The sequence below is a fragment of the Tachypleus tridentatus genome, chromosome 12, assembly GCF_004210375.1.
Source record: "Tachypleus tridentatus isolate NWPU-2018 chromosome 12, ASM421037v1, whole genome shotgun sequence".
Lineage (NCBI taxonomy): Eukaryota > Metazoa > Arthropoda > Merostomata > Xiphosura > Limulidae > Tachypleus > Tachypleus tridentatus.
Genome location: NC_134836.1, coordinates 4,646,479 through 4,674,351, shown reverse-complemented (window position 1 = coordinate 4,674,351; position 27,873 = coordinate 4,646,479). Strand labels below are relative to the sequence as shown.

General features: G+C 32.5%; 1 protein-coding gene across 4 annotated transcripts in view; it reads right to left on the bottom strand.

Moving 5' to 3' along the window:
• The window catches only part of LOC143233555 (uncharacterized), a 28,705-nt gene extending 4,147 nt beyond the window's left edge, over positions 1–24,558 (bottom strand). For 3 of the 4 annotated variants that reach the window (XM_076469891.1, XM_076469893.1, XM_076469892.1), the window contains exons 1-7: positions 24,303–24,558; positions 21,122–21,188; positions 20,737–20,846; positions 16,411–16,525; positions 12,534–12,573; positions 6,538–6,577; positions 2,427–2,568 (exon numbers count right to left, since the gene is read on the bottom strand). In XM_076469891.1, the coding sequence (XP_076326006.1) occupies positions 2,427–2,568; positions 6,538–6,577; positions 12,534–12,573; positions 16,411–16,525; positions 20,737–20,846; positions 21,122–21,188; positions 24,303–24,459 (671 nt within the window). In that variant the 5' untranslated portion in view covers positions 24,460–24,558. The remainder of the gene's footprint in view (positions 1–2,426; positions 2,569–6,537; positions 6,578–12,533; positions 12,574–16,410; positions 16,526–20,736; positions 20,847–21,121; positions 21,189–24,302) is intronic. The other variant, XM_076469894.1, reaches the window with a different exon arrangement.
• Between the last annotated feature and the right edge of the window lie 3,315 nt (positions 24,559–27,873).

Genomic DNA, 27,873 nt, shown 5'->3' with positions numbered 1-27,873 from the left:
AAACATTAATACTGTCTGAACATATATTGCTTAAAATAGCAACTCACAAATCTAGCGCGATGTTACCGAATGTGTAGAGAAAGTGTTGAAATCAACACAAAACTTCCATTAGACTTTCTTTTCTTAAAACAAAAACGAACTTTTTGAAAATCCGTCAGTTATTTTCAAATGACAACCAAAATTCTATACGTTATCTCTAAACTACTACCCGCAAATAAAATTCGTTGCGCTTGCAATAAGAAAATTGTCTTCTGGCTATTTAACAAGACAATTTTAATAAACAATCTGTAGTTTCTTATTCCTGTTGTGTTACGGTAACAGTTTGTAGGAATTAATCAAACATTTTGATAACTGTTATTTCTAATTATGTTGGTAAATACAACTGCTGTATACAAAAGGAAGGTAAGTTACAAATTAACCGAAGAATGACCCATACTTGTTTTTACTGGACTGCTTTTATTTGTTTCGAATTTCGTGCAAACCTACATGAGGGATATTTGCGCTAGCTGCCCCTAATATAGAAGTGAAAGACTAGAAGCAAGGCAGCTAGTTTATGGTCGACCGCCAAGTCTTGGACTAATATTGCCGGGTTGAATAGCGGGATTGTCTGCGGTTTACAGTGCTAGAAACTGGGTTTCGATAATCGTTGTGGGCAGAGCGCAGGTGGCTTATTATGTAGCTTTCTGCTTAATTTCAAAGAAACAAAAAGAAACAAACTAAATGCCCAGCGACCTGATCCTCGTACACATTTCTTTAGAAAGTAGTACCTCAAGAAAGGTTCACTTTTAGGTTTCTGTATACTTTTATTTACTTTTCATTCCTGCTTTAAATTGTATTACCTAGAGCTATTTTAATCTATACCACTTACACAAAGGGATGGATTTTGTAAAATCATAGAAGCTATATTAAAGCTGAAAGAGCAGCAATGGAAACAAAACACAAACTTATGTTATTACGCAATTTTATCCCACAAAAAATCTCATGTTGATTCTAATCAGTTGTTTGATTTATAAAACAAATCTACATATCACAGTCAATTGGTTGCCAGTTTTTGTACATTAGATGGAGTATGGAAAGATTACGTATACGAATTGTTTACTTTGAGAATCATACACGGCATTATAATGAGCATTTTCAATGGAAACTACGCTTTAGGGCTACTGTCAAAATGAACAGTTGTTATTTTACAACAACTAACATTAGCTAAAGTACTATGAATTTAAAAATTCGCACGTGTTTGAGATTTCCACAATTTCGAATTGTTAGTTTTGAATCATCTTGCACGCGCAAATATAATGCTACTTGAACTTTAGCTTTAAACATAATATGTTTTATTAAATGTCTAGGTCAGTGTTTCGGTCAATCTTAAAAGTGGCATGGCCTGTTTAGATGTTTAGATCAGTGTTAGATAAAGATTGGTCTGTTCAAATGTCTAGAAAGTGTTGTAGGATACAAGGAGTTGGAAAATTTTCCTTGTTAGTAGAAACCACCGGGAGGTGACAGTGAATACTTTATGTGCAGAGGTCTGAATACCTTGTATTGACACGATTTTTGACATGCAAATAATCGTGTAACGTGTCAACCACAGTCTAAATAAAGTTAAAGTAAAACAGCAAGTATCAGAATTACATTTTGACATTGTTTGATTGACGTTTCGTAGGTATTGTGATGCCCACAAAAATTGATTGCTTTTAAAAAGGTGTTTAATAGCCCTCACCGACGCAAGATATTTTTACACTCAAGTCATAAAGACATGTTGAGATCAGTGACTCAGAATTTACAAAGCAGGGATATCTCTCGTATTTAGTGGTATTGGAAAACAAAAGACTATCGATAAACTTGGAGGATCAGGATCATCTAGAAAGAGACCTGCAATATGTTGTAACCCAGCCATAGTAAACAAATTCCAGCGCCTTTTAACAGGTGACAATCAAAGAAGGCGAAAGTGGCAAAATTTGTCCATGTGTCATAGACAACAGTACGCAACATATTAGAAACGAATCTGCATCTGTAAAAGCAAACATAAGTCAAGTTTACAAAACTGCTTCCACAACATGTCCATCCCACTCACATACTTCAAGAAGACTATCAATTAAACCACCTATGATTTTTATGTGATTGGACTGTTGAAATGGGCTGATGGAAACCCTCATCCTCATAAACTAGATGGAAACTTTTGCAGTGGAAACTACGCTTCAGGACTGTTGTCAGATAGAGTACGACCAAACGTAATGACATAGACTTTAACTAGGTTCCAAAATCATGTTAATATAATTTACTCAAGCCTCTGTGAAATAAAAGATGCAGTACAAATAATTAAATAAAGCAAAAGATTGGACATAGTTAAGCAGATATTTGATCGTATAAATATTTTTCTTTCACGGGTATTGAAACAACTCTTTGTATTTTCAGGTTACAACACTAACCGTGATGAGTTAGGGGTGGTTGTGAATGGCTCCTTTGCTTTAGCTTCCCTCAGAAGCTGGGTAAGAAAGTCTTCCTTTTCTCGTAGTGACGCTAGACGTTTCTCTAGGCCAGAGTCTGTGATGGTTTCGGATATGTCGTTTTCTAAACGCAAACAACATGTTATGTTACAACAAGTAGCATAAGCTAAAGTAATAAGAACTTAAAAGTGTCTACTTTTGAAACTCCTACAATTTCAAATTGTTAGTTTTGAATCCTTTTTGTTCGTGTAGATGTAATGGTACATGAACTTCAGTTATAAACATAATATGGTCTGTCAGTATTAAACATGACATAGTTTGTTTAGATGTTTCAGTCAGCCTTAAATTAATGGCGGTATGACCTATTTAGAGGTGTAGACCCGTGTTAAATAAGGATAACCGGTTTTGGTTTCTGGATTCTAAGTAAAGGCTGGCTTATCTAACTATCTAGATTAGGGTTAAATTAAGACTCCCTTTGTGAACCTGACGATGACCGAAGAAGGTCGAAACGTTGTTCGCTCTTCTATGTAAAATATTTTCTCAACCCAAACGAGCCGTTTTTGCATATAAGGACTGATTTGTCGAGGTATCTAGAACAGTGTTCAATGAAAATTGTCATGTTTAGGTGTTTAGATAAGTGTTAAATAAGGACTGGCCTATCTGGATGTTTATATCAGCTCTAAATAATGACTGGTCTGTTTCTGTGACTATATCTATTTAAGTGCTGCGTGTGTCATAAAAATTAGGTTGCCTGTTTAAATGTCTCGTTAGGCTGAATATGATACATTCTATTTAAATTTATTGTAGCTGAATAAGTGTTATATTTGATGAAATATTTATTCCTAATTGATGTAGTCATACAGAACAATTTAATAAATGTTAATTATGATGTATATTATATTCTAATTTTGAAATTGCATTTCTTAAGTCTAGTACTGTAATTAATGTTCAGTGTAAGTACAGAAGGTAAACTAAAACGACACTCTCCATAGCAACGTTTTATTAAGATATTAAAGTTGGTATCATTGATTGTTGACTGACTCTATATCTGCACCTCGTAACGTTAATTATGAAAAAAACTGTAATTCTAAGCCACATTTGTCGTACTTAAACGAATGTCAAAACACCAAATGTTTCGCGAAAAAAAGCTCATTTTTTAAAAAAATTTAGAAATAAAATTGTTATTCCAACCAATTCTGGAGTTAAGAAGATTTGCTAATTCAGCGATATCTTCTTTCATTATCCTTGTCGGGTATATATAATTAATATTTTTTTTCGAAATTACATCTCTCACCAAGGTAATATCTTGTCTTCATTCAAATTACTCGTATACATTTTTCATTATAGCACAAAATATTCTGGATAGATTTTGTTTTTGCACTATTGATATCTGTTGTTAAAAGAATTATTCTTTGTAAGATACGTTAAAAGGGCCCAGCATGATCAGGTGGGTTAAGGCGTTCGACTCGTAATCTGAGGGTCGCGGGTTCGAATCTCCGTCGCACCAAACATGCTCGCCCTTTCAGCTGTGGGGGTGTTATAATGTGACGGTCAATCCCACTATTTGTTGGTAAAAGAGTAGCCCAAGAGTTGGCGGTGGGGGGTGATGACTAGCTGCCTTCCCTATAGTCTTACATTGCTAAATTAGGGACGGCTAACACAGATAGCCCTCGAGTAGCTTTGCGCGAAATTCATTAAAAGAAATTAAAATCTCAACTTTAGCATTATGTTTAATATTATACAATGGTAGTTGCTGTTGACCAGTCTGTTGAAACCCGGGATTTATAAGAAACAAATATTTAACACAAGCTTGAACGAAGAAGAATAAATATGGTGAATTCTAAAATTTGTGGTAAAAATGTATATACTTTGTAATATTAATTAACGTGACTCGAATCCTAGTGTAAGTAACAATGTTTTCAAGATAACTGCGGTGTTTTAGATGTAATGCATCGTTGTGTGATCATCTTATTTCTTTTTCTTTCTAAATATGCTACAGTTGGAGACTGGATCTGAATATAAAATGTTCTTTAAAACCAGTCTGGTATTATGCCGTTCTCGAGTTTACTTGTATTGTAAAATTACTTAATTTACAGAGTTCCGAATGTTGATTTTCAGTATTTTATTATTAAGGATTTTGTATACTATTTATTGCTTAAAACAGAACTTAAATGGCACCTTGTACTTATAAAAGTCTTAAATTGACTAAATGCATATAGATACCTTTGAAATGTATGTAAACTTGAAGACAACATATCTGTGATTAAATACTATTTTAAGTTACAATATAGGATGAAGTATTTATTCAAAACAAATTGAGCCTGGTGTTTAGGGCGCTAGACTCGTAATATAAGGATCGCGGGTTCGAATCGCCCTCACACCAAAAATGCTCGCCCTTTCAGCCGTGGGGGCGCTATAATGTAACGATTAATCCACAATTCGTTGGTAAAAGGGTAGCCCAAAAGTTGGCGGTAGATGGTAATAACTAGTTGCCTTTCCTTTAGTCTTAAAGTGTTAAATTACGGACAGCTATCAAGATAGCCCTCGTGTAGCAGTGTGCGAAATTAAAAAAACAGACAGAGTGAAACATAGTTTCGCGAAAAATAAAGTGATAGCTAAAGTAACACCACCACCTCAATTTTTTCTAGGCACTACAGAAAATTAACTGTAACTAAATTTATAATAGTATCATAACTAGGTTACCAGTTCTTTCTCACCGAGGATTAAAACTGCAAGCAACAAACACAAACTTGTATAACTAGAGATATGAGTGAAGTTGGAACCTTGCAATTTTTTTTGGATGAAGCAAGTAAAATGGAAATATTTTTAAAAGGTGAGATATTTCATGAATGTTTCACTACTATCTTTGAAGATATTCTATTTTGATACAGAAGACAAGCAATTGCTGTATACTACACTTAAATGATATTGGGTGTGTGTTCTTATAAGACATATATGGACAAATTTTTATTTCCCTAAAATTTTACTGATTGGTTCAAATATTACAATCAAATTCTTCAGTACCTATTTTACATTACTTCTCCATGTGAAATTGAAGGATCAAACCAAGAAAAAGTAGCAGATGGGTTTTATTCAATTATATGTTACATTATAGTAAAGCTGTCATAACAGATACGAAGAGCTTGGTTAAAACTGTGATCCTTTTAAAGTCCATATAGTGTATTGTCTACTTCAGGCATTTTAGCCATTAAAAATAAAATGTGTTATCAACTCGAACCTGCTAATTAATCATTTATATGAACTATCTTGATTTCAACTAAAAGAAGAGTATACAGTCGACGTGTTCATTTCTTTATTATCTTTTTTAGCGCAAAACTACATAATAGGCTGTTCCCCACTGAGGCAGCATACGTTGACGGATTGACAACGTTAAAATTCGAGGCTGTATTCTCCGCGGTGAGCACAGCAGATATTCCAGTATAACTTTACTTTTTAAAACAAACATAGTGGGTTATCTGCGTTATTTTCAGCGGAGGGAATCGAACACCATATTTTAGCATTGTAAGTCGTAAACTTACTGCTGACCCCCCATAGAATAAGAGTGAGTTAATTTAACATTTTTTATGCCAGGTGCAGTCAAATAGTTAGTTGTAGGGGTTGGAAACAAAAAATTGTAAGGTTTGAGCCGTGATATATTACTAAATACGTCCTACACTTAAAGCTATGAAAGTATCATAGCTGTGATAGCTAATCCTACTATTTGATTAAGAGTAATCACTGATTATTTACCATTCTTTTGATCAGCAGTTTTAAATCAGAAATGACTATGCCTGAATTTTAAAGCTTCTGATGTGGCCGTTTAACACAATTATAGATACAACCATTACCAACATATTAGTCGCAATATATGTAGTAATAACCAACATTTAAAGAAAAAATAGAACAAAAACTAGTTCCGTTTAACACTAAAAATAAATAAAAGTGATTAAAAATCTAGAAGGCACGAGAAATGCAAACATATGAAGGTACAATAAATAGACATAAGACATTAACAGTGAAACGTGATTAGCAGTCTAACAAGTGTAATTGAAGGAAAAAAACAACACAGATTTATGTATAAGGCTGTACCTACCAAACCCATAGTTATTATTAACTCCGGATGATATAGTAGCCTGAAATAGAACGATTAACAAGATTAATACCAAAATTATCAGAAGAAATAGATATCTCCAAAATAAATAATACAATTTTAGTAGCAGTTTTAAGGTTTTCTAAAATTACACTTAAAACAGTTGAAAATAGGAAGTAGGTCGACTTATTCAGAAGGTTGAGTACGTTATAATAAAACGATTTTGGAGCCTTGTCACACCGATACGATTCATGCCTAGAAATTCTCTAGCTGACAACCATTCACCATGACAATAGCCCTGCACCGTAGTTTCCATTTCAAAAGGTTCCATTATAAGGTATAATGTCCTAAACAAAAGGTTCCATTATAAGGTATAATATCCTAAACAAACTGCTTCTTCTTGATGCTTCCCTTAATCTATATATTGTACGAGGATAACGGTTTTACAGCGTCCATTTCAACCAATCACATAGAAATATATAGGTGGCTTGATTGTTATGTATTAGTATGAAGTAACATGAATATATATTTCATTCTCTAATTGTTTAAGACATGTAACAGTTGAATGGGCATGCTCTGGAAGCAACTTGTATACACGTGAATCATGGAAATCATTTCAGATGGAAATAATTTTTGATTATGTTGGTTACTGTTATCTGAGACTCGTAACTAGCTTTTGTCGTTAACATTTATTTTCGTTCATTTTCACCTGTTAAAAAAACATTGCATTTTGCTTACCAAGGCTAAAGTAATGCATGTTGTAGATCTCTTTTCAGTTGATCCATAGTCCTTGTTTTACATCGGAAATTCTAAATACCCAATTTGAACATATTGTTATGATTTGAATATAAGAATATTTTGCGTAGAATAGAGCCATTACATATCTTTCCAAAAGCCAAACAATGTCAAAATATAGTTCTGATACATATCGTTCTGTCGAAATTTTAGTTGCTAAAATAATTAGTGCTAAGTGATCGAGAAGTTAACAAGGTCAACTAAAATATTTACATGTTCGGGTAAGATGATACTTTCAAGCCTTGTACCCTAAATCTACGTTATCATACGCTAAAATATTTTTGTCAGCTCATATGATTATTAAAAAGCCTTACGTGATAAGCTCAGATAGATTCCAATTGGAGTTTTCATGACAAGAGACAAAATTATTTTACGAAATTAGGATTTTTATTTGTTGTTAAATGCAAAGCAAACTCAGCGATAAAACTCAAACTTTTTACTAAATAAGCACTGAAGCTTATAACAGCGGCACCGAGAAGCAAGGAGTTGACTTGTATAAATTAAGTTACACCTAACGTTACTAGGAATAGCATCTTAAAGTACGTGGATTAAGTAAAGAACTGATACCCATAACTGGTTTAAACATAATATGAAGAGAATTTCCTTAATACACGAAGTTTTGGCATCGGTAGCACAGTATAGAATTTTGAAAGTGGAATTACTTGGACTACCAGTTCTGGTATTTATTAATTGCTTAGATAGTACAAAAATGATCCACTATAGTAAATTGTAGTTGCTCTTTTATGCACTTAGATAGACAATTTCGTATTATTTCCTCACGGGAAAAGAAAATGGATAATACATTGTACATAAAATTTAAAGAGCAGGAACTTAAATCGAATAATAATAAATTCTTCTGACGAACTTTATTTATACTTAAACATCGAAAAGAAAGTTGGTTTTAGTGAAAGTTATACAACATGTGCCGTGTCCACCTCGGATAATCGAACACCAGCTCTTAGTGTTAGGTCCCCAGGAAACAACTAAAAATATTTATTTCTGTATATCTGAAGTATATAAACGTTTGATCGAACAAGTTATTATAATATAGTGAACTTGTAAGATCGGGAAGGGGAGAGGTAATTTCTTTGTGAAGAAACCCTTAAAGTTATCAAGTTTTTTTTTCTTTATTTATTTGTCTTTAATAATAACCGGGTAGGACATTCATAAAATTTGTATGTATAACTCATTTTCTCCAGGTCGTTATAAAGTTTGTTGAGACACCTGTAAGCCAAGTTTTACTTACGATTTACAAGACTTGTTAAAATATTAACTAAAAATTTCCAATGTAGTCATTAGAATAGTCGATATTTGTTTTCAATAGTAGGGAACTGTTTTATCACTATAGTATGCTGACAATTCGAGTATAATATTTCCAAGTTCCTCACCTCCTTCTTTTCTTTCAATCTGAATTAAGATAAATAAGCCTTTTTTATGAAACATAAAGTTTTCCCGTTCTATTATTAGTTAGAAATTTTCAGAGTTACTTGCTTATGCTCACCGGTGGCACAACGGCATATCTGCGGATTTACAACGCGAGAATCCGCGTTTCGATATCTGTGGTGGGCAGAGCAGAGATACAGTTACGATAGAAAGTGTTTGTACCCCTGTGTCCCGAGTAGTTTTTTTTCTCATAACTTAAAAAGTATCACGATTAGGCTAATAGACATATAATATATTATAAATATTATATTAACACATATCTACTGAAATTTTTTATGTAAATTAAACGACAAATAAACTGTTTATAAACAAAAATAGGAGGAGCAGAAAGTGTTCGTACATTTCAGAACGTGTGAAAAAAATGATATTCCCGTAAAAATTTTGTTTAGTTTGGCGAATAATCTACATTATACCATTCCAGAACTAGTCACTGGCTTCATAATTATTGGAATTTAGCCAGCAAAAAATTTACTTTCGGCAATTTAGCGCCGTCTCCGTTATTAAATCACTGTCCAGTGATTAAAAAAAACAAACGAATTATTGTAAAATACAAGTCTCGTGTGTCTCTTTCCGTTATTGCTACACAACTTAATGTGCCAAAATCTACTGTTCAAAACATAATTGCCAAGTTTAAGCTTACAGGATCAACTGCTAATCTCCCTCGTTCCGAACGCCCCACCAAAATTCCAGAGAGAACCAATAGGAAGGTTCTCAGAGAAGTTAGTAGGAACCCTCGTTTAACACATAATGACATACAGAAACTGGTAAGGGAAACTGGGGTTGAAGTAAGCACCCCAATTACGAACATGTTACGCTCTTCTAGGTTCAAAGCATGCCGTTCTCGTAGAACTCCATATTTAAAGCCTGTTCATTTAGAAGCACAATTGAGGTATGCAAGAAAGCATGTAGATAAACCCTTTACCTATTGGAAGAGTATTCTTTGGTCAGACGAGACTAAAATCGAGCTTTTCGGCCACAGTGATATTCGCAATATTTTCCGTAAGAAGGGGGAACAAAATCTTCCAAAGAACACCGTACCTACAGTTAAACACGGAGGTGGCTCAACCATGCTTTGGGGTTTCTTAAGCTCTTCTGGTGTAGGCAGCCTTCACTGCGTCAACGGAATCATGAAAAAAGAAGAATACGCTGATATATTAGGCACTTATATCAAGAATGATGTTCGGAACTTGCGGCTTGGGTGTCGTTGGATCTTCCAGCACGACAATAATCCTAAGCACACATCGAAATATGTGCAATTCTGGTTGCAGAGGAACCATATAAGCGTTCTGGAGTGGTCATCACAGTCACCCGATCTCAACCCAATTAAAAACGTTTGGCATGAGTTGAAGACCAGGGTTCATCAGCGTCATCCAAAAATCTTGCAAGAGTTGGAGGCCTTCTGTAAAGAAGAATGGAAGAAAATACCAGTCGAGTACTGTCAAACCGAATAGAGATTGCGCCAAGTAATTCACCTGAAAGGCTACACAACTGACCATTAAAGTAGACGCACGAACACTTTCTGCCCCTCCTATGTTTGGTTATTTCTTTATAAACAGTTTATTTGTCGTTTAATTTACATAAAAATTTATGTACATGTGTGTTAGTATAATATTTATAATACACTACACTTTCATTATCCTAATCGTGATACTTTTTAAGTTATAAGGAAAAAACTACTCACGACGCAGGGGTACGAACACTTTCTGTCGTAACTGTAGCCCATTGTGTAGCTTTGTATTTAATTACGAACAAACAATATATATGTTATTTATATACCTTACTGTACATTGAACATAGTATTGTATATGTACTTTTGATCTGCTGTTTTAGTGACAAAGTTGCTTGGTGTTCGTAGCTTATCACTGAGCACCATTTCAGTGAAAATATTTTTGTAGAAATAATCTTTGCTCCTGACTATAAAAACTTCCTTTTGCAGCTTATGTATACGTGATTATTCTCTCTACATCTTCCATGTTATATTAGCGACAACTTCTGGTGTCTTGAGCATTTAAAGTGCTAAAATTTGGGGTTTGATCTTTAAAGAAGGCACGTCACGGATAGCGCGTTGTAAAACCTAATGAACAATAAACGAATTAGCGACCAGAGTCACTAACAGCAAAATATCTTGTGTGATATATAATGTTGCATAATTTCTTTTCTCCGAATTATACTCACTGATGCTAATAATTACGTCAGCAAAATAAACAAAGTAACATCTAACTTTACTTTTAAACGCCTAGCTTGTTATTTGTCATGACAACTAATCTTTTCTATCAGCAGAAAAGAAAAGCAATTAAACATGTACAACAGTAAGTAATGTCAATTTCTTATAAACGCCAGACTTCCCTGCTAGTACAGCGGTATGTCTCCGGATTTACAACGCTAAAATCAGGGGTTCGATTCCTCTCGGTTGGCTAAGCAGATAACCCTTTGTGGCTTTGTTATACGAAAAACAAACAAACATAAACGCCAGTTCCGGCCTTCTTTTATTTGCTAATCAATAAATGCCACTGATGAGAATTATAGTGAGCATAAAAATTAAGATAAAGTGCAGTTTAAGAATTTTATTGAAACCAAATTATTAAGTTTGTTTAAAACGTAAGTTCATGGAAAGATAAACAAAAGTCGCTGAAGGGTAAACGATTATAAAGGTCAGTACAAAATACCCAAAATAAATAAGGAATTTTAGTACAAACACCTTGTGAGAATGTAAAGAAATAACAAGTGAATTCAACCTAAGGGGGCACGTGATCTGTTTTATAGTTTTTGGTATACTAAGAAATTTCTGTAGCTAAAGAACTATTTTCGCAGTTTCTTCCTGTTAAGGTTTTGAAGACAACGATTAAGGCGTTGTCGGTGAGTTGCTAATTTTTCGCAACAGTTCAAATGGAACGTTAATATGAACAATGAACAGACAAGTACTAACAGTTCACTTGGAACGTTAATAGGAATAAACAACTACTAACTACTAAATTATTGTTTGTTTATTATTAAGCACAAATATACCCAATGGATTATTTGTTCTGTGCCAACCACGTGTATCGAAATCTGATTTTTAACGTTATATCCCTCAGACTTAATGCTGAGTGACCGGAGTTTAGAAGTTATAAACTGCATACGGATGGAAACATCCTCCACATGGTAATTTGTTTATATTCAAGTGAAAATAAAATTATCTCATTTGCAAAATCAAAATATAATTTTCATTCAGTAATTTTTTCACTCCCCTGTAAAAAAGAAAACAAAAACCAACTGTGTTTTATCTCTTAAAATGTTTTATATTTGGTGTTTATAATGAAGCACAAAGCTGCACAATGGGCTATTTCTTCTCTGCTCACCACGGGAATCGAAATCCTGTTTTCTAGTCCTGTACGTTCGCAGACATAACGTTGTGCCACTGAGGGGGGGGGGGCTTCGTTGAGAGTTTAATTTACAAACAGATTGTTATTTTTGCATTTGCGTTCTAAATTAATAGTGTTTTTGTTAAGTGTTTTGCTTACTTTTATTGATATTTGTTTTGGAAAAAAATATTTGTTTCATGAAGGTTAATGTCCTTTTTTAAGTTTGTACTAAGATTTGAGATCAAGATGAAAACTTAGAGTTCAAATACATTACGTTGGAGCAACAAATATGAAAACTAATCTTCTAAAATGGTAAATTTTGCGGTTTAACGACAGGGAATGTGGATCTTAATGTGGCATATAAGATGATGATCTTGGATTGTTGCTTTTAATTACGAAATATTCTGTTCTTCAACTTACGTTTTGAGTTAAGACTGGAGGTATAGTTGGTTTCTTTGTTCTGTAAGATAAATAAATTTGATAAGTTTGTAGAAATAATTTGTTATATAATATTGTGTTTGTAATTTTATGAATGAATAAAACAAGTGCGCACACACGCACGTATATATATATGCAAATCTATTCTTAGGAAAAAGTCTAGGTAATTTTAAGTTTACATTTTCAAACATTAAGCACCAAGAACAAAACAAAAGAAAAAATAGTTTAACAACATAAAGTATAAACATATAGTTAGTTCAGATAAAGGCATTTACAGTTTAACTGAATACTTTGTGGGACACAAAAACATCTTTTACACTTTACACTTTCAGCTTTAATAAAAAAATGTAGTTGAGAAGACGAGTTACATAACCAGACAGCTCAAATGGGACGTTAGTATGAACAGACAATTACACTTGAAACGGAACGTTTCTATTAACATATAACTACTAACATTTCAAATGGAATGTTGATATGAACATATCGGCATTTATGTAGCTTCTAAATTTAAATTATCATTTAACTCAGTTTCAGGTTATTTGAAATTCCAATACCTAACATGTCATAAAGGTATACGAAAACCTTTATAGTATACGTAACAATAGAACATTTTAAAATTCTAGGCCTGGATAGCTTCAGACACAAAATAGATGTGAGCATAAAACAGTCATTGAAATTATTTTGTTTATTCGAAAGCAAGTAAACTGAAGCTTTCCTCAGTTTCAGAAATTACACCTTCGTTCAATAAAACAGAAAATTTCGGCATTTTCTTTTCTTAGCAACGTGATCTGTAATGTTACTATAGAACTATGCTAGTATTGTAAAAGCCTTGACCATGTGGACTGTTCTACGCCACGACGTAGTGTTGAAAAACAGCAAACATTTGTACACGCAAAACAAACGCTTAAATTACTTAAAACAAAACTAGTGCGCATAGGGCGATCTAGTGTCTAAGTTAAAACAAATTTAACGAACAAATGTGAAACAGACAGTGGCTGCTTCTTTAATAGTGACAATTATAGAGACGTTTTGAAACGATATCTTGAGCTAGTTTTGTAGATTAATGTTCCAATACTTTCTCTGCAAGTGTCACAATGAACTAGGTAATTAATGTCCATTTCAACTTTATTTGTTTATCATGAATACACTGACTAAATCATATATATATATAACAAAAAATATTTAACAGTTTGATTACGATACAAAATAACCATAATAAATGAAACAAGAGAGTAAAACGCTACCAAACTATTTTTAGCATTAATATGAAATAAATAAAGCAATTAAAGAGGTTAGTTATTAGAATTTAAAATTACTTTAATAATAAAAAGACCTTCACTTCGTTTACTTTGTACAGCCAGAAAAACGTGTTTTTGGTAGTTTTACCTACTTTTGACGTTTGATATGTTTTCCCCATTATAATTAAAATAATTAACAACAACAACGACAAAAAAAAACAACAACACGGAATATATCCAGCCATTCTAAAAGCATCCAGCCACTAACTAGATTTGTATTATGGCCCATTTAATGTTTTTTACGAAGGTGATGAGAATATATCAAAAGACACACTTACCATGCAAATTAGTAGCTTGATAGAGCGTTAGTAAAAATGTTGTTTCATTTTTTATGATTTTCACCCAAAGCTACACAAGGGCTATCTGCGCTACTCGTCCCAATTTCGAAATGCTAGACTAGATAGAATATAACTAATCAACGACGTCCATCGATATTACTCGAATCACTCGAATCGAATACATTGCGTGTATCCACAACCCTAAAGAACGATTTTTTATGTAGCTGCGGGACGCGAACATTGAACCCTTATATAGACAGTTCACAATTATAACCAGTTGACCATTCCCTCCAAAGAACAAACAAAACATTTTGAATTATTGGATTCAAGAGAGGGGAGATTATAAAATATTCGTAATGTGTAAAAATCGATAGATAATATTGTACAGTACTTTCTCAGATGCTACCTACCTACAGTGCCAATAGCCAATCAATAGCGTCTGCAACTTAATAGAGCAATAGTAACAACTGGTTTTTGGTGGGATTGTGAAACAAAATTCTAGAAATCAGGTTCATAGTGACTATAATCCATCCACTGGTGAATGAATCCCATCAGGTCGTTTCAACTTGTCTTCATTATGCACAACATGGTGTACAACAGAACAGATAATGTAGGTTCATTTAACCTCTGCTAACTTAATAATATCATCACACGTTGCTTATAGTAATATAGCTAGTTTCAACCGAAACTTGCTCATCACGATAACTTTTTTGAAAGTGTAAGTATGTGAATCATCAACACTGAAAACTGAGTCTTTGAGGGGAGATTTTGTGAAGTGGTTGAAGCTGTTTCAAAACCAAAGCTGAACGAGTTTCTGTAGGCAATTTAAACACGATTATTTTGTGATCGGATGTATTGATGTGAGCTACATTTGCGTGATTTTGGTGCTGGATCTAAATCTGAAAGGTTTCCACGTTTAAATGTACAGTTTTTATACGCCATGTCAGCTTTTAGGTCTCAGCGGGGTGTGTTTTAACACGGTCCGCTGCTACCTACAAAGTAGGGATAAAATGCTCAATACACAGAACTTAACCTTATCCTGCGGGATTACTTACTTGGGGAGCTAATTCGGAAGTTTTAGACTACTGGACAAGTTTCACGAAGATAACTGTGACAAAATGAACGAAACTTTTATCAAAAATTGCTTGAAAACGTGTATAATGATAGGAATTTGTCTGGTCAAAGATAGAGTGCATTGTATCCATACTATGATTATTACATCCACGTTCTATTTTTACATAATCAGGTATCTTTATAAGGTCAATGTTCAATGTGAATGAAGGGAAAGAAGCTTGGGCGCTTAATCGGTGCAACTAATAAACCTGTTTGAAACACTGATATAACTAATGGTCTGTGTTTTAGTTAATAGGCCTATTTGAAACATTAGTATAACTAATGGTCTGTGTTTTATTTAATAAACCTGTTTGAAACACTAATATAACTAATGGTCTGTGTTTTATTTAATAGACCTATGTAAAACATTGATATAATTCATTTTCTGTGCTTTATTTAATAAACCTGTTTGAAACGTTGGTACAACTAATGGTCTGTGTTTTACTTAATAGACCTATGTAAAACATAACAGCAATACTTAAAGATGAAAATCGTTTTGCATCATTCACTATGATAAACAGACCTCTACTGGAGACTCCATCCACTCCAAGGTGCATCTAATATTATTTTTTAAAAAAAAGGTTAGGGAGTTCACCACAGGCAATCGGACCTAAACCTTTTACTTATCATTAAATCTCACATAAGGATATTCCAGGTTTATATCCTATATTTAAGAATTATAAAATAATTGTTGTTACCAATCTGTTTTTAATTTTCTTTTTGCTTTTTCCAACTTGTAAAGGTAGCAAAATGGTTTTATCTGAGCAGTACCAACTGAAAGTTTCAAAGCTATGACTAATTTCATACATTTTAAAATGTATTTTCCATTTAAATCATGTTTAAATATAAGTTGATTTGGACTAAAGAGAGAGAAGATTTTAGGGAGACAAAAAAGGGCACAATTTGAATGAAAAAATGTGTCGTCTGTTGTCATTATGTTTATGTATTATTTGTTCACTATGTTTATGTATTATTTGTTCCAAAGTTATAGATTTAAATTCACACAAATACACATACAAGATTTTTTGGTTACTCTTAAAATTTCAAAAAAAAAGTTATTGGTAAATTATTCATATAATAGTGCTAAGGAATTGTATTGGTCATAATTATAAAAGTGGATAATAATCTGTAATAGGAAATACCAAGTCCTAGAAAACAGGAGGAACTCACCTTTTCTGATAGCTACATAGAAAAACACTAAATAGTAGTAATAAAATTAAACCACTCCCAACAGTTCCACTAATTATGGTAACTTGGCATGTAGAACGTTTCGACTGAGAAACACCTGTGGAAGTAAAATGTAAAGTGATATATTCTTTGTTAATGAAAATATTTGGTATAATCATAACAAACATACCAATTATTATAGCTTAGACTTTTAAAATACTAATGACAGTGAATTATTAGTTTCTCTAAACGTTCATTACATTAGAACATATATTGCCTGTTTAGACTGTAGAAAATAAAGTGGATGCAGATAGGGTATTGAAAATGTGTTGATGTACATTGCATTTAGCTAAATAAATACAGTGTGTTCGACAGCTTACTGAATATAATTGGAAAATCAAATTTTTAGCTAATTTGGGTTCTCTGGATCTTAAAGATTGAGTTACTGAAATCACATTAAAAACCTTTGTAGGGAATTGTTACACTTTATAAATGATCTTTATGGACGAAGTATATAATTATATATACATGTTGCTCAATTATGATAGATAGTGATCTGATTAATTATTGCAGATGTGTAAATATGTTATATATATATATTTAGTGACCTGGTTAATTATAGTAACTTGGCTAATTACATCAGATATATACGGACTTTGTCAATTGTAGCAGATATATACTGACCTGATTAATTACAGTATATATATATATATAGTCTTAGTTAATTGTAGTAGATATATAGCGACCTGTTTAATTATGGGAGATATGGACTGATAAATGACTGCAGATAATCATTTGGTCTATTATAACACATTATAACTGATTGAATATAGTACATTTATATAAGCAACTTAAACATTCCATAAAAAGCCAAATATATAGAGTTTTAAACCAATGTTCACATAACATTTCATTAAACTTTGTATTACAAGTGTTGCATTCATTCTGCCATTTCACAAAATTTCGATGAGGCATTTAATAAATTTACAAATGTTTGTATAAAATAAAATTAAAACACAAAGATAATTGTACTTTTCAAAAAATTTCATTTATTCACGACCATGGTTTCATCAGTAAAGGCATCACAAGCTAGTTTACATAAAAGTTTCCCGTACCCCAGAGGGTAAGTTTACATACTTACAACACTAAAATACATGGTTCGGTTTCCTGTTGTGAACAGAATGCATATAGAGAGAGTATTTTTTGCGGTACACCAAGAATACAACGACAACAAACGTTCTTTTATCGTAGTACACCATTGTCAATGTTAACTGATTTTGAAGTTATTTCAATGGAAAAGTTTTAGAGCAGTGATTGAGTTGATTTATTACTATGGGTTCTTCTTTTGTGGTACTTTCTTTTAAAGTTTTGTTGTTTTAGGCATGTTGTTTAACATGTTACGTTTTAAAACAAAATACTTGCGATAAAACATGCACATAAATACAACTTTTAACAGCTGTAGTTTGGTTGCCCTGGAGACTGAAAGAAGCAATGTTAGCACCAGCTTTTCGAATCTGTTGACTACACTCACGTAACTATTTTCTATTTTGAAAGAACGACAAAAAATCTTATTAAGTGAAAGTTTTCACTTTAGAAAGAACATTTTATGAGAACGTCATTTGGATACTTATTTACATCTCGATTCTTCATTGGTTGAAATGTAATGTTATGCAACTGACATACAAATAACCCATTTTTACGCTGTTTAGTTAAGATAAGACTCCTTACCAATATCAGATTAATTGTCAAATGTATATATATTTGTTACCGATCGTTTTCGGACTGTAGTGCTTACTCACATGGGGTTTAAATAAATTACTTCCTGGTGTAATTTCTGTTACAAGACAGTAAGTGTTAAAGAACATGAGCCTAAGAGACTTGTTAAAACTAAACTTATTAACATAGTAAAACAGTTGTATTTCATATTTCAATTATTTTTCTTAATGAAAACATGTATTAGTGTTTTAAATTATAAAAGGCGTTTTAACAGTCTCTTTGTTAGTGCATTCAAAGTACACAACAATAATTCCTCCATACTGAGGATTCTATGCTGCATTGTAAGTTTATTATAAGTGTTGAACTGCTTCAACTTAGTGGTTTTAATTTATTTTCTAATTAGATGATATATTTCCCTTTCTGTAACTGATATTATTTTAAACTGTTTGTTTAGTAATTAAGCCCAAAACTACACAATTGTCTGTTTGTGCTTTGCTTACCATGGGTATCAAAACCCAAATTTTAGCGTTGTAAGTTCGCAGACATGCTGCTGTGCCACTAGGGGGCATTTAATCTGTTATTATGCACTGAAAAGAAGGTGTGAAAGCATCAGGTATATACTTTGTCGAACCTATACATGGTGAGAGCATCGAACTTTGACTGTTGCCTACAAATTTCAACTTAAGAACTCTTACATTAACGTGTTGTTTAGTATGTTTACTCTTGCAGATAAAACTTTCACGAGATTAAAAGTACAACAATTATATCTTAACTACAAAGTTAGTTATCTAGGAATTTTACTCCTGATTTTTTCACCCATATAGATCTTTCTCGGTGTCAGCGATTCTTAAATAAATATATTATTTGTACCTCCAAATATTTACAGTACAAGTGTCGAACAGTTCTTACATTGAGAACTGAAAGTACTTTATCTTAAGCAAATATCCATTTAAAACATGGTTGTAGTATTTTAATAGAAATCGTAATCTGTGTTATATTTTATGTCGGAGCATTTGATTATGATAAAGAAAACAGGTTGTCAGCTTGTTATAAACCAGGGAACATTCTGTATTTGTTTCTTGTCGTCCATACATGTATATTACTGCAAAAAAACAACAAAAAGACACACACAAACAAAACGTGTCTAAATTGCAATTAAAATGATTGAATAATGATTAAGATGAATGTCTCATAAAAAGCTATCATTTCCTTATATTTTCTTATATATATATATGACTATAAATATTATAAACGTTCTATACAAAGGTGGCGTTATACATGTCCAGTATCAGTATATTATAAAATTATTCAATACATGCCAACATAATTTACATTATATCTATCATGGTAAAGTAAAATATTTTATGTGTTTTACATATAATTACCTATAATAATAACATAACACACTGACGTATTAATTTATACTGCGAACCACCATATAGTTCACTTCCCAGTGGTTCAAAGGTATGTCTGCAGACTTACAACGCTAAAAAACGGGTTTCAACACCTATGGTGGGCGGAGCACAAATAGCCCATTGTGTAGCTTTGTGATTAAGTTCAAATAAAAAAACCGTGTAGCTTTAATAAACTTGGTTCAATAGCTTTATAAACATAATTAAATTAATGGGTATTCTACAATAACCGTGCTATAAAATACTTGAAACACAAAAAAGATAGTGATACACATGTGTGTCAATTCTATAACTGCATAGGTCATCACTGCAACATTAGTTAAAAATTCATCTTCTCTGCACATAGTAATATATGTCAAAATTAAATGCAATTCTTATTTGTTTTTTTCTAAGACAGAATTAAAACAACCGAACTGTCCTAATGGGCCACCTCAGATGTGGAAAACTCTCCTTTACATAAATTTTGAAGGGTTTTGGGAAAAATACTCCCACTTTTTCCTTTTTCCCGTACCATAAAAATCAGAATGCAGAATGATCTCACCGACATAAACGGGATAGCCGATAGCCTCATTTCCCCGAGTTTATTCATACATAAAAATAAGAAAACTCAGAAGATACAAGTAAGGAAAAAATGTTTAGAATGCCGCCAGGAGGCTTCTTGTTAGAATAAACATAATAAACTTATTTCTTTGTATAAGGTCTTCCTTTCCTGATATTAAACAGTTCATCCGTATTGAACAAATTAAATGAAATGAAAATGATTCATTTGTATCCGAAAAATGTATATGGATTCTACACTCATATGGTGTTTTCGTACAGTGTCAACTAGAATTTATAAGAAAGAAAAAAAGTCAAAATGTCATTTTCCAAAGTTCACAAGTAACAAAAATCTAATCATAAATTATGTTTTTAGATTTTCTTCTAGTTATTATTTGAAAAATTTCTTGTTTTCTGAAGAAAGGGATATCTTTTTTTTCTCTTTCATAAGAATTAAGTATTGTTTTAAATATAATTTCGTAGTGACAAACGCAAATTACGAAAATTAATACAAATTCAATCAACAGTAGATATACAGTAAAATACAAAGTTTAAAATGCATATGATTACTGTATAGTATAATAAACTAATTCCGATGAGCAATTTCCTTACTGTACGAACATAGAATTTCAACATAACATAATTATTAATTGTTTTATCTTACCAGAGGTGAAACACGCCCAACCGACGAAATCACCAGTTTCAATGAAATTCATGTGAGTGGAGCAACTCCTGACACACTTTCGTGTATCTTCCATTATTATGTAACTACACCTTTGATGCGTATGTAAGAAATCAACACATTTATTTAAGACACTTCGTCAAAGAAGAAATAGAAAAGTATTGAATGCAGTGTAAAACCTTACAATTCATAAAATTTCTGAACCTTTGATATTCTGAACAAATTCTAACATATCACAGATTAAAAAAAAGAAACAACAAAAATTTAACTGATAGAAATACATAGAAAATTAACACAAAGAAAAGAAAATTAGGTACAGATTTGCTTTGATATTACTGAAGATCGTAGAAAATTAATTATAACCTACCTTTTACATTGTTTATTTTCATTGTATTCCAAGCATTCTGTGTCGTCATTTGTGTTCGATTCATTATCTGTTCAAGAGGGAAGCAGTCATAAATTATTTTAATTCTCTTTGGGAATAATCATAGTGACCATTGTTAAGTATTATAATTGATTTTGGACGAGTCTCAGATTTACAATGTTACGTACGTTACGTATAACGATTTCAACTAGCCAGATGCTTTAATTTAAATTTAGAAGTTAACTGAATTGTAGGATGGAACAAGTTGCTACCAAGTTGATGCTTGGAAACAGTATTCAGTCTTCTATTTGCTCTAGAAGTGAATATTTTATCGACACTCTGGCTCCACGACGAGTTAATTAATTTTATTTTGATACACAGGTACATTTCACTTGACAAAAATGCTATCTCTATTCCTGTTTGGCCCAGTGCAGCTTACAAGCTTACTTTTCATAGAGAAAGATAGATATCTAATGTCCTTATAGAAATACTAACGTCAGAAGTTTGTGATGTTCGAAATATATAAAAGTTCCTGGTCAAGTATCCGTAGTTTTCTGATTAATAAGCGTTTGTCACAATTGTAGTTTCCGAAGATTATGATATACTGACTGTAGCGACCAAACAATACGCTGTGTCTCCACGTCTTGCGATGGCTAGCTTTTATACCTATTAGGCGAGATTTTCGAAAATTCACTTGGTAACACTATTTGAAAACACGCTAACGCTTTCGCAAAACAGAATATTATTGATCCTTACATTCAAGAATCGTTCCCCAGTGGCACAGCGGTATATCTGCGGACTTACACCGCTAAAAACCCTGTTTCGATACCTATGGTAGGTAGAGCACATATAGTCAATTATGTTGATTTGTGCTTAATTTAAACCAAACTACTCGAGAATCTTCTAGAAATTTAGAGAACAGGCGAGACTTGCGCAATAAATACGTAAGAAAATATGTTACATGGATTGAACTGAAACAAACATAGATATTAAAATAATAATAAATCCGTTACACCAGCTAGTAACACACTACAGATCAAGCAAGGAGATGGCCAATTAATAGTGCTGCGGCGTGAAAAATATAACTGTTGAAGTAACTTTTACATGTTTATAATAATTCTCAAATTATATTCCTATTAAAAACATTCATAAAATTAAAAGCAGATGATTTTCATTTCAGCTTTTTATAGCAAACCACAAATTCAACAATTCTAAGAAAGGACGAAACTTAAAAATTATCAAAATAATAATTTGTAAAATAACATAGAATAAAACAGAAAGAAAATGTTATATGTATTTATTAGGTAAATATAATTCCACTATTTTAAGATGTCTTTGTTAAAATGTAAAGAAAACCTTTTTAAAATATTTTTCAGTGATCTGTACATAAATTCCAAAATTGTAACAAGTATTCTAGAGTTTTGTTATTATAAAACAATAAATGCGAATATTTGTGTTCCAGTTGTGTATCTTGACTTGTATAGCAGTGATTTCGTCACAGCCCTTGGAAATATTGATATAAGTAAAAGAAAAGGGCGAGAGAGAGAAAACTGGATCATCAAAGGTAATTCTTAAGTGTTATTATATATTCAGTGTAATGAATCCAATGTTATATTAGCTTGAAATCGAAAGCCGAGTAAAACACATTTCTTTGATAAAATTTTGTAAAACCAAATATAACTATATTTTTCTGAAGTGAAATGATGCACAATTCACAGAAATTAAATAAAAATATAAAACATTCTGCTCTACACTTAAACTATATACTTTTAACCAATAAAGTTTGCTTGATTTACTTTCAACATTCAAATTCTGATATGTTCTAGACCACAACATTATATACGTCAAGGGATTTAAAATCATTATCATTCGTTAGTGTATCAAATGAGCTGCTCTAATCGAATAGTGAGATTTGACCTGGTAGTATAAGAAATGCATAGAACAGGAAAGTAACAAAGAAACTATGTGAAATTCTTATTAAGTTAATGGTTTGGTTTAGTTGGTTTTGAATTTCGCGTAAAGCTACACGAAGTCTATCTGCGCTGGCTGTCCCTAATTTAGCAGTGTAAAACCGGAGGGAAGGCAGCTAGTCATCATCGTCAACTCTTGGGCTACTTTTTTACCAACGAATGGTTGGATTGACCGTAACATTATGACGCCCCCTCGGATGAAAGGGCGAGTATGATGGTATGACAGGGATTTGAACCCGCGACCTTCAGAGTACGAGTCGAGTGTCTTAACCAACTGGACACGCCGGGCTGTTAACTAGTGTGTCATCGTGTTTCTCTTTTTTACAAACATACCCATGGTTTTAAAATGTATAACGCTATTTTTATGCATCAACAGTAAACGAACTATAGACTTCAGATTCACACTGTTATCACCAGTAAACACCTGAATGATGTTAGTTAAAGTTGTAATTGAAAGTTATTTTCGGCTATACTTGAAGAAACCCTTAACCCAACGCTTGGAACAATTTAAAATTCAATACAAAAGTATATTACCTCGAGCCTTTCAGTGGCTCAACGGCAAATCTGAGAGGCTCCGAATGCTAAAAACTGGGTGTCAATACTTAAGGCGGATTCAGTACAAATGGCCCCTAGTGAAGCTTTGCGCTTAACAACAAACAAAAATATTATTTTGAAATTGCAAAATTCAGATTTAAACTTTGATATTAATACTTTACTTTTATACAAGTTCGAAATAAAAGCTCAAGTAAAGATAAACAACCTTATTCAAACTGAAAATAGAAGCTGATTTGTGTTTAAAATGTATATAAATAGTGGAGAATTAAAAATGAAGAATTAAATTTGAACTGCTAACTTGGAACATATGAGGCAAAAGTGCTTAAAATTTGTTTTCAACTGAGAAAACATTAAAGTTGATTTAAAAACACTGGATGAAGAATTAAGTAAAGAATGATATTAAAATTTTAATCATTACAATAGTATTTCAACTTCATTAGAAGTTTATTGGCTAGGTGTGAAAAATATTAAAAAATAAAAATGTTGATTACAAAATATGAAATGCAAATGAAAGCATTCTCAGACCGGTTATATGCTGTACATCTTAACCACACATCATATACTAATAACTGCAAAGAAAATAAATAATATAAGTGCTATGTTTAGGGTTCGTGTGAATTTGTAATATGTAAATATTAGTCACAAGAGGTTATCTTTACCTGAATAATTTTTTGTAGCGGGAAGCCCTGTTACGAAAGTTTCACCGAAACAGTAATACAAGGTAAACAACTGTACTATTCCAATTACTTTTAAAAATAAAATCTTCATTTTGGTTTTATGTACTAAATCATTTCTGCACGATACACTGATGTTCATATCTGAGTCACTCTTAAGCTGCTATCCTAATAATATGCATTCTTGATGTGTACTCTAGGCTCAAGTGAAACCAGAGATAGTAGAAACTCCTAAGGTATGTGTGTTGGTTCAACCACTGATAAGATACCAAAATGGTACTTCGCCTTTATTGAGTATAGTGAATCTTTATTATGTACAAAATGTAACAAAGATATGAATACGGGTACATGATACGAAATATGAGAAAAGATCAAAACAGATATATAAATAAATTCAGTAACTGCACCGGCAGTATAAATAAAAATAGAAAAATTATACAACAGTACATTTTGTAAACACTAAAGGAGTAAGTGGTACTGTTCTTAGTTCAAAAGATTTGAAAGGAATGAAAAATGAACAAACAAACTGAATATATTGAAAAGAATTAACACATGGCATATGTTCAAATTGAAACCCTAGTAATGGAGTATGCATACTATCTTGATTCTATGTTTGGTCCCAGTAGGTATGAAACAATTACAAGATTGAAGTTTACTAATGGAAGTGAGCGTCTCTTCTTTAAATTGCATAATGCTATCATTGATATTCATCGGAAGCCTACACACAAGATTATGTATCAAGAAATCTACCTTCTCACAGGTCTATCAACACTGGATTCATCAGATGTCTTCTCAGTTGAGAAAATAGACAGAATAAGATCTTAGAAGCTGTGACAAAATAAGTGTACGAAGCAAAACTGAAGCCGAGCAAAAAGTCAAGTTTCTATTGGAATTAATGTGTAAACCTTTTCACGTCGGTTAGCTCAGAGCTCTAAAAAGAAAAAAAGTATTGTTGAGAAAAGTGAAAAGACCAGAATATTTTCCATTGACAAAATGCTTTCTCTAAGCCTGTCACTAAGACAACGCCCTACATGACCAGGTGGATAAGGCACTCGATTCGTAATCTGAGGTTGCGGGTTCGAATCCCCGTCACACCAAATATGCTCGCCCTTTCAGCCATGGGGGCGTTATAATATGAAGGTCAATTCCACTACTCGTTGGTAAAAGAGTAGCCCAAGAGTTGGCAGTGGGTAGTGATGACTAGCTGCTTTTCCTCTAGTCTTACACTGCGTTGATAGCCTTCGTGTAGATTTGTTCAAAACAAACAAACACTGAGAAAAAAAATATTTTAAATGATCACGTGTGGATATGACAAAGAATACATTGGAGAAAAATAGAAAATCCACTTGAAATTAGATTTAAATAATACTAAAGTATAGATCAATGAAAAAGACCAGGACAACAACTCTTCATCTTTCTTTCGAAACAATGATGAAGAAATACAATCATACGCTTTTAAGTCAATTAGTCATTTACAGACATAAGAAACCCACTATAATGGTATGGGTATGTTGATGATACAATTGCTGGATTCACATCTACAGAACACACACTTAGTTTTTTCAACCACGTTAACTCGATACATCCCAATATTAAGTTCACATGTGAACAGGAAAAACTAACCAAATTGCATTTCTTAATCTCAAAATCACTATAACTGATACACAATTCAAAACAGAAATCCACAGAAAAATCACCCATACTGGATTATACATTCCCTGGGACTCAGCACATGAAAAAAACAAAAACATAACATGTTAAGAAACTAAATAAACACAGCCATAAAACTATGCCCACCTGATAAAATTAACGACGAAATCAACAAAATAAAACAACACCTCATCAACATTCAACAAATTTCCTCAAAAAACAGTGGAAAAATTATACGCACACACCTAGACCAACAACAAACAAAGAACAATAAATTCCAAGATACAACAAACTACAAAACCTTATTATACTGCATATCATATGTTTCCGACATGAGCGAAAAAATAACCAACATTTGGAAAAAACTTATAACAAAACACAATATTCCAGTAAACACCAAATTTATTCAAAAAAAGGTACAAAACTAAAGTCCATACTATGTAAAAATTACACTGACAAATACAACACCAACATAATTTATAAAATACAATGCAATAACTGCCACGACTTCTGTATTGGAGAAACAAGCAGAAAAATGGAAACTAGATTCAAAGAACACAAAAAACACCTTCACACGTTTTTGAACACTGCAAAACAAATAAACACAAGATAATCATAGAAAACACTCAGATATTAAATAGGGAAACAAATATAAACAAACATAAAATCCAAGAAGTCCTAATTATACAGCAACTAAAACCAAAATTAAACCAATATAAAGGAACACTTTTGTACCTATACTAATTAATAACCTAACATCCATCTGCGACGCCCCCTACAATCCTGTCCCGCTTTATACTCTCGTCCCTAAGAAATGTGCCCGTAAACGGTCACATTTAAATTTTCTCTTTCTTAACCTGCAGATGTATTAGGAAGGTTGAAACGTTGTTCTCTCCTTATCGATAACAGTGTTAATATCCATAACAGCCGTTCTGATATAAATATTTTCAGTGACAGAACACATTATAATATTAAATTAGTCTTTAATCGCAGTGAAACATATGACATTTGGATGGTTTGCATACAGATATCTGTATTAGAAATAAATATAGAGGAAAAGAATGATTACTAAAATATATTGCTACATATGTTAAGTATAACAAGTTAAGTTTTTGTCTATATGGAATAAGCTAAACCATACTTTTGGAAATATCCTTTAACCATAGATGACTTAATTGATGAAGAAATGTAAGACAAAGTAAAACAAATTACGTATACATCTTTAATTTATGGAAATTGTTCATTCGGCTATAGAACTACAATCAACTGAAGTATATGAAAAAGTTACAGTAGCACATGGGAATTACCTGATCGTCAGTGAATATTATTAATATGCATTGTTAACGTGGGTTGATTCTGATTGTCATAGACATCTATTTCTTGAATCTCGTTTTTTTTATTTTACTTTGTTTTTACGCCGGTGACCGGAACCCTTTGGGCAAAAGCTCCTGTTACCATTAGCGGTCTCACTTACCGGACAAATTGAGCAATTGACGGGGGCCAACACGTGGAAGGATCTCCGATGCTATGCATTTCAATCTGCTTCTGAGTTTTCTCGTAATTATGGGACCCCATTTACTGAATTCTGCTTGAAGCCTCAGAATAAGTAAGACCGCCCTTACCTGTCACATTGGCTAATCTGAACCTGGTAGTTATGTTTTGTACTTCTGGCTTTTATCTTTATTATCCGTGGAATAAGCTATCTGCGTTATGTCTACCACAATCAATCAAACTCCGGGTTTTAGAGCTATCAATTCGTTGACTTACTGCTCATCCACTGAGAAAATCCTTATAAGATATCATTCAACTTTTTTTTTTAATATTTGAGCTGTGTTGTAAAATGATTTTAAATGTTGATCCCTAATATACCCATTTTTGAAGGAAAAAAAAGAGAAATACTTGAGAA